The sequence below is a fragment of the Pelobates fuscus genome, chromosome 4, assembly GCF_036172605.1.
Source record: "Pelobates fuscus isolate aPelFus1 chromosome 4, aPelFus1.pri, whole genome shotgun sequence".
Taxonomy (NCBI): domain Eukaryota; kingdom Metazoa; phylum Chordata; class Amphibia; order Anura; family Pelobatidae; genus Pelobates; species Pelobates fuscus.
Genome location: NC_086320.1, coordinates 240,753,723 through 240,766,152, shown reverse-complemented (window position 1 = coordinate 240,766,152; position 12,430 = coordinate 240,753,723). Strand labels below are relative to the sequence as shown.

Here is a 12,430-nt window from a genome sequence, read left to right as displayed (position 1 = left end):
TCATGTGAGTGATGCCTCCATGTTGGATTTGTAACATCCGAGGTGACCTCAATCTCTTTGGCTCTGAGCTGTGCCGTGAGGGGCTATAGGGATCTCCTCCACTGCATGGTGTCTCCGGTGAGGTCGGCATAGAAGGTGAGCTGCATGTTTTCAAAGAGGAGTGGCATGGCCCCTCTCAATGCGGCCTGTACGGTTATTTTATCTCTAAGGTTGGAGAAGCGTGCCACCACGTCTCTGGTGGTCGACGCCGGTGCCCCTCGTGGCTTCGGCACCCGGAATACGCCTTCAAAGGTGATGTTCTTCGCCTGTTTAGGTGGCAGGAGAGTCCCCACCAGCCTTCTCATAAGGTGTGGTAGCTCCGCGTTCGGGATCTCTTCCACCAGCCCGCGCACCTTCAGGTTAGTGCGGCATCTGGCGTCTTCTGTCTGTGCAAAGCCTTGCGCCAGGGTGGCGTGTTGTAATTTCATCGCTTGTACCTCAGATTCCAGGTCCTCTATTTTCTGTGTGTGACTGTCTGACTTTATCTCCAGCGTTGTCAGGCACCCAACCATGCCTGTGAGGTCGGCCCGGAGTGCAGCCACATCTGCCTGCAGTGTTTTCTGGAGGTCATGCAACATCTCCTTCAGTATGGCTGCTGTTACCAGCGCCGGGCCCGGGTTCGGTCGGACCGAGTATGATTGCAGCTGGGGTATGAGGTCCGTCGCCCCTCTGCTTTGCAGGATCTCTTCGGACGAGTCAGAGTAATCCTCTATGTCGGTGGCCATCTTAGGCCCGTAGGCTCCCTGTGCCCGGCGCAGAAATTCTTCAATATTCCTGCCTTTCGATGGTTTGTCTGCTCTCTGCTTTTTGGTCTTGCGACCCACGGTGGTTTTCTGTAATTTCCCCTTGGTTTTCGGGCTATTTTGCAGTGAAATCTCGCCTTTTCTGGCTCTTTTGGTCGGAGCTCATGAGGCATGCGACTGCTCGTTTTCGTTGCTTGGCTCTGCCCCCCGAGAACCCCATTGTATCCTTAATGAGTCTCAGAAAATTAACTCATTATATCTCTAGGATCAAAGGTAATAACAATACCTAAATATTGGAACTCTTTTTCAGTCCATCTGAATTCAAATTGACTTTTAAGCAAGTGGAGGATATCGCTGTCTATATTTTGAACAAGGGTGATGGTTTTATTTACATTTAACTTATAATTAGCTAAACGACTATATTCTTGAAATTCTTTAGGGTTGGTTAGAAAAATTAGAATGTCGTCTGCATACCGACACATTCCAAAATCTCTGTCATCTAATACAATTCCAGTTATATTAGTGTTGTTCCTTGCATTAATCTCCAATATGTACAATAGTGGAGATAGCTCTGTCTGGTTCCGTTTGTTATGTTCATCCAACCAGAACAACTATCATAACCAATTATTCTCACTGTAGTTGATGAATATAAATCTTAAATTGCTCCCGCTATCCAACCAGTAAATCCAAACTGAGTCAGCACCTTTCTCATTTATCCCCATCTGATCCTGTCGAAGGCCTTTTCTGCATCCACCGACAGGGTTAGAAGGGGAACTCTCCTGGACTGCGCCCAGTCCAGTGAATCAATCACTCTCCATATATTATTATTTGATTGTCTACCCAATAAGAAACCAATTTGATCCTCATGAATAACTGATTAAAGCACTTGTTTGATCCTCTCTGCCAAAATGGATGCATATAGTTTTACGTCTACCTTGATCAGAGAGATCAGACGGTAGGTAGTTGGCCAGTTCAATAGGAGACTTATCCTGTTTTAAAATCGGCAGAATATTGGCCCTCAATAGATCCTTTGGTGCTTTACCTTTACAAGCTATTTCATTAAACATTGTTGTTAAAGGACCACTATAGTGCCAGGAAAACATACTCGTTTTCTTGGCACTATAGTGCCCTGAGGGTGCCCACACCCTCAGGGTCCCCCTCCCGCCGGGCTGGATGGAGAGGAAGGGGTTAAACTTACCTCTTTCTCCAGCGCCGGACGGGGAGCTCTCCTCCTCCTCTCTGGCTGAATGCGCATGCGCGGCAAGAGCCGAGCGCATTCTGCCAGTCTCATAGGAAAGCATTTACAATGCTTTCCTATGGACGCTGGCGTCTTCTCACTGTGATTTTCACAGTGAGAAGCACGCAAGTGCCTGTAGCGGCTGTCAATGAGACAGCCACTAGAGGCTGGATTAACCCATAGGTTCTCTGAAACTGCTATGTTTATAGAAAAAAGGGTTAACCCTAGCTCGACCAGGCACCCAGACCACTTCATTAAGCTGAAGTGGTCTGGGTGCCTATAGTGGTCCTTTAAGTGCGGGGTAATTCATTTTCCAAAATATTTATAGAATGCATTAGAAAAACCTGTGCCCAGTGTTTTAGTATTATCTAATCTGCGAATCCCATTAATAACCTCTTCTTGACTAATTTCTTTATTCAGAGACTTCAATTGATCTTTTAAGATCTTTGGTATTAAAGAGTTATTTAAAAAGTTTAGAATTGCATCTTCTGGAATCTCAGCTGCCGAATTATATAATTTTTCATAATACAATTTGAATTGATTTCCTATATCTTCTAGTTCAGAAAAAAATCTTATTTCTTTCAACTATTTTATACATCTTTTTATCCATTTTTTTTCTTCAGTTTGTTCGACAGCATTCGATCTATCTTGTTATATCGAGAGAATTTAATTAGTAATTTACGTAAATTATATTCTATTATAGCCGTTATCTTTTGATTAATCAATTCTCTGTATTCTTTTAACTTACCCATATTTTCTATTTTAAAATAGTTTTTATTTTCAGTTGACATTAAAATATTTGATGTATAAATCAGATAAACTACTACCTCTCCTAGGTCTTTATTGACTGGCCAGTTTCATCCAATATCCTCTAGTTACTACTCTGTACGCATTCCAAAGGAATTCACAGGAAATTCCCTCTGAAGCATTTTCTTTGAAGAATAGATCTGACATTTTCTCAATATAATCTGTAATATCTTTTGAATCTAGTAAAGTATCGTTCAGCCTCTATGCTGGGGGTTGAACGTCTATAAAATCATGATCGGACCAGGTGTTATCTCTAATAATATTTTTTTAAAGAATTCACTAATTCATTATTCCCCAATACCATGTCAATTCTGGCCGCAGATCCATGAGGGATAGATCTATGAGTACATTTTTTCTCCCCGGATGGAAAAGTCACCAACAATCATATGTCATATTTCATAATTAGTCTAATCAGCGTTGCTGCTTGTTTTATTACGTTCTTATCTATGTTCTGCCCAAACTTGTCCAAGACAGGGTCTGCCACACAATTAAAATCACCCGCAAACAACAAAATTCCTTTACGAATTGGTTCTATCACTTTTATAACTTTTGCCAAAAATATTTTGGTGGCCATATTTGGCAGATCGACATTAACTAGCTTATAATCTACTCCATTGATATGTCCTATTAAAATAATAAATCTTCCTTCTTGATCTACCTTTTTAAATGGCACTGAAAATGAACTTCTTTAGAAAAAATGATCGCTACTCTGGCTTTCTTTTCTTTTTTCATTTGAGGCGGAATTAACTATGGGGAATTTATTAAATTTCCATAGTTGCCTATGTTCCTGAACCCTAAGGGTCTCCTGTACAAAACTCACCTGTGCTTTCTCTCTCAATAGGGTATTGTACAGGAAACCCCTTTTACCGGGAGAATTACGACCCTGGGCATTCATCGAAATACCCTAAGCATTAATCCATATCAGCCCTAATAAGCACCACAGCCTTGACGTCCTAAAAATCAACAACAGACATAACAAAAAGACAATACATATTTCCTATTACTCCTGACTAACATATATCTTGAAAACTTGCTCTCTCTTCAAGTCCTATGTACCTCTTAGTACCCACAGGGAATGGAAATCTATTTTAATCTCAATACAATATTTTGTTAACCAACTCTTTTCATGAAAGAGTAAGTCACATCCAGGGTAATAGGAATTTTTATTATTATTATTATTATTATTATTGCCATTTATGTAGCGCCAACAGATTCTGTAGCGCTTTACAATATTATGAGAGGGGATTTAACTATAAATAGGACAATTACAAATAAACTTACGGGAACAATAGGTTGAAGAGGACCCTGCTCAATCGAGCTTACATTCTATAGGAGGTAAAACACATTAGGACAGGAATTTGCAGACAAATAAGGTGGGCTGCCCTTTAGGAGAGGGCAAGAGACAGGTATGTGAGGTAGGGGTTAGTCTTGGAGGCCATAAGCTTTCCTAAAGAGATGGGTTTTAAGGCACTTCTTAAAATATGCAAGACTAGGGGAGAGTCTGATGGCGGTAGGCAGGCTATTCCATAGGAAGGGAGCCGCCCGCGAGAAGTCCTGCAAGTGTGAGTTGGCCGTACGGGTGCGGACAACGGACAGGAGGTGGTCACGGGCAGAGCGGAGAGACCGAGAAGGGACATAACTATGGATCTGTGAGGAGATATAAGAGGGGCTAGAGTTGTTCAGTGCTTTATAGGTGTGAGTTAGTACCTTGAATTGACTCCTATAGCATACAGGAAGCCAATGTAAGGACTGGCAGAGGGGTGAGGTGTGAGAGAAACGACTAAAGAGGAAAATCAGTCTAGCAGCACTGTAGGGGTGCAGTATGGCTTTTGGGAAAACCAATCAGGAGAGGGTTACAATAATCCATGCAGGAAATTACTAGAGCATGGACAAGCTCCTTGGTAGTATCTGGTGCAAGAAAGGGGCAGATGCGGGCTATGTTTTTCAGATGGAATCTACAGGATTTGGCAACATGCTGGATGTGAGGCTCAAAGGTGAGACCGTAGTCAAGTATGACGCCAAGACAGCACGCTTGCAAGGATGGACTGATGTGGGTAGCACAAACTTGAAGGGAGAGCGAAAGAGGAGGATCAGTATTAGGAGGAGGAAAGACAAGGAGCTCAGTTTTAGAGAGATTGAGTTTCAGAAAGCGGGAGGACATCCAGTCAGAGATGGAAGAAAGGCAAGCAGTGACACGTTGCAGGACGGCATGGGAGAGGTCTGGGGAGGAGAGATATAGCTGGGTGTCATCAGCGTACAGGTGCTAGTGGAATCCAAAAGAGGTAATAAGTTTGCCAAGAGAGGCAGTATAAAGAGAAAATAGAAGGGGACCAAGGACAGAGCATTGGGGACTCCAACCGAGACAGGACGAGGGGAGGAGGTATCATTAGAAAAAGAGACACTGAATGAGCGTTGGGAGAGATAAGAGGAAAACCACGAGAGGACAGAGTCACAGAGACCAATCGATTGAAGAGTTTGAAGAAGGAGAGCATGATGAACGGTGTCAAAGGCCGCTGAGAGGTCAAGAAGAATTAGTATGGAGTAGTGGCCTTTGGATTTAGCTGCGATTAGGTTGTTAGTAACTTTGATAAGCGCAGTCTCTGTAGAGTGGAGAGGGCGGAAGCCAGATTGAAGGGGGTCAAGGAGAGAGTTGGAATTGAGGAAATGAGACACACGGGTAAAGACAAGTCTTTCCAGAAAAGGGGAGCAGGGATATGGGACGGTAGTTAGAGGGGGTGGATGGGTCGAGGGATGTTTTTTTAGTATAGGTACTACAGTGGCATGTTTAAGATCAGCAGGGACGATGCCAGAAGAGAGAGCGCAGTTAAAGATGTGTGTTAAAGAAGGCACGAGACAAGTGGAGAGAGATCTGATAAGGTGAGATGGGACAGGACCGAGTGGGCAAGTGAGGGGCGAGAGGAGCAAAGAAGAGCAGTCACCTCTTGGTCAGTAGCTGGGGAGAATGTCTGAAGGGTAGGAAAGGCATGATCTATGTGTGCTTGAGAAACAGAATGGCAAGGAGGGAAGAATTCTTCCCTTAGCTGTTCAACCTTGTCAGTGAAGTAACATGCAAAGTTATCAGCAGTAAGGTTAGTTTGGGGGGTAGCCACAGCAGGGCGAAGAAGAGAATTAAAGGTGTCAAAGACGCCTGGGGTTACGGGAGCATGAACTAATGAGAGAGGAAAAGTAGGACTGTTTGGCAAGGGCAAGGTCTGCACTGTATGAACACAATATGAATCTATAATGGAGAAAGTCTGACTGGGCTGTTTGTATGGTTTAGCTTATAAAGCAAGTCCTCAGGAAAAAAACTGGATTCAAGAACTCAGGTACAAATAAGAAACAGCACTGATGTCAATGAGCCAAGATTTGGATTCTTTTTCTGGAATACTTTATATGTGTTACTCTGCATTTTATTTTTTATTATTTGTTTTCCAAAATATATTATTAGTAGACACTGAGGATAAATGTTTCATATGTTTTGATACAACCAGTTCGGATTATAAAAGCTTGAACAGGTATCTAATTCCTAAGCCAACGCATATCTTTTATTAATAAAGAGGTTGGATGTAGCAAGAGTGAACTTTGCAGATTACTTCATGCATATAATTCATATAAGAATCCAATAGTTATCAGAGAAGGAAAGCTGATACTCCTTCTCTAACAAAGATGCATATATATCAACATACAGTTTAAAACATACCATCTGCCTACAGAAGAACAAAAGGGACAATTAAATACTCCATGCTGGAGAAAGCAAGAAGAGTCAGCCTTTTGGATTAGAGTGATGAACGCATGGTTCCATATCTGTGAATTAAAGGGACATTACAGTCACCAAAACTTCTAAAGCGTAATTGAGTTGTTCTTATGTGTACAGCATGTCCCTGCAGGCTTTTTGCAGAGAAAAGGCAGTGATTACATTACTGCTTAGTAACACCTCTAGCTCCAGTTACTCAGAAGGCCACCACAGATGCTTCCTGGGTCAGTGCACAATGTGCAGCAATGACGTTCAGTGTGTCCATGCTCTGCATGGAGATGAAATAAGGTGAGTAAAAATAACCTTTGCTCTTCTGACATGGGGAGCCACCTAACTAGCGTTATTTGAATGATTGTGTCAGAAATACATGCTTGTATTGCTGACACTATAGAGTTTATTTAAGCGCTTGTGCAAAACTAATGAAGCCAAATAAGTCTTTTCCATGTTGCAACAGAACTTCAAATCTGAGCTAAGTGTCTCTACCTGTATTACTATTTTTACATTTGTTTGTATTTGTTTTTAAGTAAATTCTATCAGTGCTTTGGGCAAAGCAGTGCACTGGGGCCATGCCTACACACAACTCATGAATACAAATTTAAATTATAGATTAAATTAAGCTTATATTTATTAGTGCCTCCAACAAATGCAATACATACATACAATACATAAACACCGACTGCTGAACACACACGCACACACACAGAGACTGGTAAATACACATACAGACAGACTGCTAAGTACACACAGCCTGCTGAATGTATGCACACACAGACTGCTGAATGTATGCACACACATACTGCTGAATACATACACACACATACTGCTGAGTACACACACACACACATACTGCTGAGTACACACAGACAGACTGTTGAATACATACTCACAGTCCGCTATATACATACACACTGAACACACACACAAACAAACACACTGACTGCTGAATACACACACAGTCTGCATTGATGTGTGCAGTGTATGTGTTTGCGTGTACGGGTGCTCTCTGTGTGTGAGGGGGTGCTATGTGTGTGTGTGTGTGATGTGCTGTATGTGGGGGGGTGCTGTGTGTGTGAGTGGGGGTGCTGTGTGTGAGAGGTGTGCAGTGTTGCAGAGTTTGAGGGGCGCAGGTAGCAATGTTCTTTCTTTTTAATAATGCTATACATGAATAAAATCTTCACCCCCCCTCCCTTCTTCTTACCTTTTGGTGAAGGAGGGGGGGGGAGGGGGCACAGCGAGCTATGGTGGCGGTCTCCTGTCCTCCCGCATGCAGAATGCTTTGTGGAGCGTTGCTATGGTGGTGCGCGGCAACACACTGACTGCTGAATACACACACAGTCTGCATTGATGGGTGCAGTGTATGTGTTTGCGTGTACAGGTGCTGTCTGTGTGTGAGGGGGTGCTATGTGTGTGTGTGTGAGATGTGCTGTATGTGGGGGGGGAGGTGCTGTGTGTGTGAGTGGGGGTGCTGTGTGTGAGAGGTTGCTATGGTGGTGCGCGGCAACACTCCACACAGCCTGCTCTCGGGAGGAGCGCTCTGCCTTACAGGTCCCTCCTTCCTGCCTCCGGGTCCTCCCTCACACTCTCTCCCTGATCAAAGGGCCCTCTACCAGAAAAGAGGTCCCTCTGTGCGTCTCCCTCCTGAGCCCCTCTGTGTATCTGTGTGCCCCTTAGTAAACTTCATTCCCCTCCTGTTCCTTCATGATCTCCCCACCTCCCAGATGGTCTCTCCCGTCTCCCCCACTCCTCCCCTGGTTTATTTGAAATTAATTTTAGTGGTATATATAGCGCAGCTTACCATTCTATTTTTATTTTATGGCTTTTAACCAAAATAAATAGTGAGTGGGTCTACTATTGTGTAAGCAGACTTTTTGGTATTATTTTACAGTTTAATTTACACCAGTAGCGCTTAGTGACTTTTTCTTACGGCTGGCACTGTACGTAGGGTAATTTAAGCATAACCTGTTACTTGAAATTAAAGACTGGAGAGACATTCACGCAATTTTAGACAAAATAGCTGCCATCAGTAGTCCAGGAAAGCAGGAATCAAACATTTATCAGTATCAGTCAAAATACGGAGGCATTCTCTGGTCAATATATTAAAGTATGCACATTTTTGGAATGGACATGCATGGGTACTGCTCACATTTATTGTGCATTTACTTGTGGTAAATACAAAAATGAGTTGTGATTGTAACAGTATATCTTTTTTGTTATGTGCCCTATGCATCAACAAACGTGTTTTTAATTGAACATAGCGACGTATTCGGAAAGCAGGAATTCTGATTATGTAAATAGACATCCTTTTTTGAATAAAAAAATACATTTAGGTATAGACTCAATTTTTGCTAAAACAATATAAATTTTTTGCTGAAACTTACCCAAAGTCATCTTGAGTTTCTGCAACTTGTTTCACCAAAATTTGTAAACGATCCCAACGCATTTTGCTGCATTCTTTATGGAAGTCAAATGCCAAATATCTAAGAAAAAGTGTTGGAAAAAGGAAAACAATGTTACAAAGCATTAAGCAAAATGTGTAAGAAGCTGAAGATATAATATTGCTCCTTTATAAAATTGTAAAATTGTCTATTACTGATGTTATTGCTGTATTTAAGAAAATATTTAAATAAAAAAAATCATCTGCCACTTGAGGTGTGCCTTCAAAACATAAGTGACAACAAAACTGTATCACTTACGGTTATGTCTTCACACCTGTTTTGGCCAGTAACCTCTTTAGTGGAGAGTAGCGATGCACTATTCAAGGATTTGTCAGTCACCAACAAAGTCCTGATAGATTTGTATTTTTTTTTTTTCAATATAATATTTATTTTACATTTTTTTCACAGATTTAAAAACGAATACAAAAAGACAATTAATTTGGACACATGCTATTAGAAAGCGGAGACACTTTTACTGCCAATATCTAATTCAATTATATTAATTTAATAACATTATATATAGGGAACTGTTGTTCTTGTCTCTCTATATCTCTTTCTTTTCTCTCCTTCCTTACTCCCCTTCTTCTTGATACATATGCATAGGCAATTACAAAATATATATTCAGGAGATTAGAGGTATCAAAAAAGTCTAACTAGCATGTGTAATATTTTGTCTATCTAAATCTTACGGACAGAAGAAAAAACATAAAAAAAAAAAAGACCGTTTTTTTTTCTTGATCCTAGGGAACTGAAAGGTGAGGGGGAAGGCAAAGTGCGTTCTTATAGACTTCCCCTAGATTTATGTATTTTTAAGATTAAACAGAATTTATTAAGCTTATTGTTTCGTCCCAAAAAAGTTATATCTTTTTTTTATTATAGCTTGTCGGAATAAACTTTTCCATCTTTATTTGATGTCTAATCAGACACCAATCAGGTATAAACGGGCTTTTCCAATTTCTGGCTATACTTAGCTTAAAAGCTGTCAGTACATGGAGTAACAAGATCAAGGCTTTTTTTTTTTTATGTTAGGAATGTTGATATGTAAAAGCATCAATTCTGGTTTTAGGGGTATTGTTTTCTTCAAGATTTTATTTATTTTTTCTCCCACTCCTTGCCATCATTCTTTAGTCCCGTATCTCCTTTTAAGTCCTGTATCTCCATTACCTTATATAGGTGCTGGTTTGTTGCTCTCTTACCTGCACCTAGCACCCGTGAAACAATGTGCAGTTTCTAATACAATGTGCAAACTCTATAAGGCAATCCACAAAATACACTATATTTAACACTGTTTTATTAGCACAATAGAGGGGAATGTGTGTGTTTCTACATAGCCTCAGAGTTGCTTAGTGGATAAAATTATTGCACGCCTAATCTGGTGCTTAAACCACTAAATATTCCACAGCCAGGTCAAAGAAATTAATACATACGACACTTTTCCATTAAACAGGGTCAAAGTCCTCCTTCAATTTAGGCTCTTTCATCAATAATAGCAGTACAATGGCTCACAGACCTCCTCCATATTCTGTCGGCTCTGCATACATGTGTTACTCCAGTTGGAGTAGAAGTACCGTCATATACTCTTCGTGGAGGGTTCCCATTCATATTATTATTTCCTACTTAGACTCCCCAGGTGGCTCAGCGGTGTCAGGCAGGATAAACCAATTTTTTCTGCTCAGTATATTCCGGTTAGCGTCCGCGGCATTCTCCTTCCTCTCTTCTGCTCCTAAACCCGCGAGCGTAGCGTGCGTGCTTGCGTGCTACATCATTGCTCCGTGATAGGGATGTATAATTAACCCCACTGATTTAAATATTTTAATAACATTTTATGCAGTCACAACAAAGTTAAATACAATTTTTTTTAATTGAGCATAGCTTAAACCAACCTAAGCCGGTTCCATGATCATCACCCTGAGTTAAGTGTGTCTTAAGTAGCATAATCTACATGGTCACAAGATCTCAATTCAAGTGAAACATCACCTGTAGCTTAGGTCCAAGGTGCGCTGTATGTCAACCTTGCATGATATTTGACACAGAACGCTCTCCTCCCAAGGCAGTAAGTAGCAGCAGTTTGAAATAACTAATCCATATGACCACTAAATGGCATCTACTATAACAGACATGCACAAACTGGTTGTGCAAGGATGATGCAGGTTAATAGAAGAACTTATAGACTATTTATACTTGCGCCTCTCGATCATTCAGGTGTCTTTTTCTGTTGTTTTTTTTTTTTTTTTTAAACACAATAGTGATATTACCTTCCCTTTTTGTTTTGGCAACTTTGGCACTTAATTTTTCCTGTCTTCTCCAATCCTTGTCTTGGCCTCTCATAAGACTTGTGCAAAATTTAATTAAGAGCAGTCCGTCTGAAGCAAATTCCTTTTAATCCATATCAAAACAAATCAATCTGTCCAATATTAACCTGTAGAGTTTTTTAATTAATAAGATCCCACAGATAAATCCTAGATTAATTGATTCACACAGGTGTGCATTAAAAAGAATTTGATTCGGCCGAATTGATCCAAGCAAATTGCACAAGTCTACCTCTTTTGTCTCTGACTTCTCAGCTACTAGATCTTGGCTTGTTGTTTTACCTGCTTGCATGATTTGCTATTTTGCCTTTCTGTAGACATCAGCTTAGCTTGGCCAATCTAAGACCCATTAACCTATCCTGGTTTTCTTTATATGATTTTGCTACTTTTCTTTATGTTGGATTTGTTAGGCCACTGTGAAACCAAATCGTTAAATCTGCAGCAACTGTGTGACACGATGTTCCAAAGTTAAGAAATGTTTTGGAACCTTGGAATCTTAATGAAAAAAAATAAAGAAAAAGAGCCTAACAGAAAGAGGATACACTAATTATGGGGGTGGGTGGAGGTGGGTAACCCCTAGAGAAGAATGAATGGATCAAAGAAGGACAGTGTATCTCAAAAGGGAACTAGGAAACATAGTATACTACATACAATATATACAATGAATTCCAGGGGATGCCAGTAGTACCAATGAAAGACTCTGCAGCAAAAAGTCCCCCAAAAAATAAAAACATTTTATGAACAAGAAAAAGACAATACTATCGCAAAAAAAATGCTAATGTACTCATGTACATATGTGCTAATACTGCAAGTATATGTAGAGTAGACAGAATAGAAAATTCTCAAAAACGTGGTAGTTCATCAATATGCATTACCAAGTTAATCAAGAAATAAGTAAATTGATAAATGTCCGCAAATACTAGCAAAGGGATAGAGTGTGTACGGAACAAATGTGTATCTATAAGCAGCTTATGCGTCTGTATGCTGTAATCACAGATAATGTGCTATAGTTGCAAATGCTTAGTGTAGAATAATAACAGGGTAATGGTAAGTATAGTAAAAACCATAGCTCATTTTTCTTATTATGGAAAAATATAGCTTGCTGT

General features: G+C 40.6%; 1 protein-coding gene across 2 annotated transcripts in view; it reads right to left on the bottom strand.

Moving 5' to 3' along the window:
* The window catches only part of SACM1L (SAC1 like phosphatidylinositide phosphatase), a 207,886-nt gene that overhangs the window by 36,451 nt on the left and 159,005 nt on the right, over positions 1-12,430 (bottom strand). For both annotated transcript variants that reach the window (XM_063452016.1, XM_063452017.1), the window contains one exon: positions 8,959-9,057. In XM_063452016.1, the coding sequence (XP_063308086.1) occupies positions 8,959-9,057 (99 nt within the window). The remainder of the gene's footprint in view (positions 1-8,958; positions 9,058-12,430) is intronic.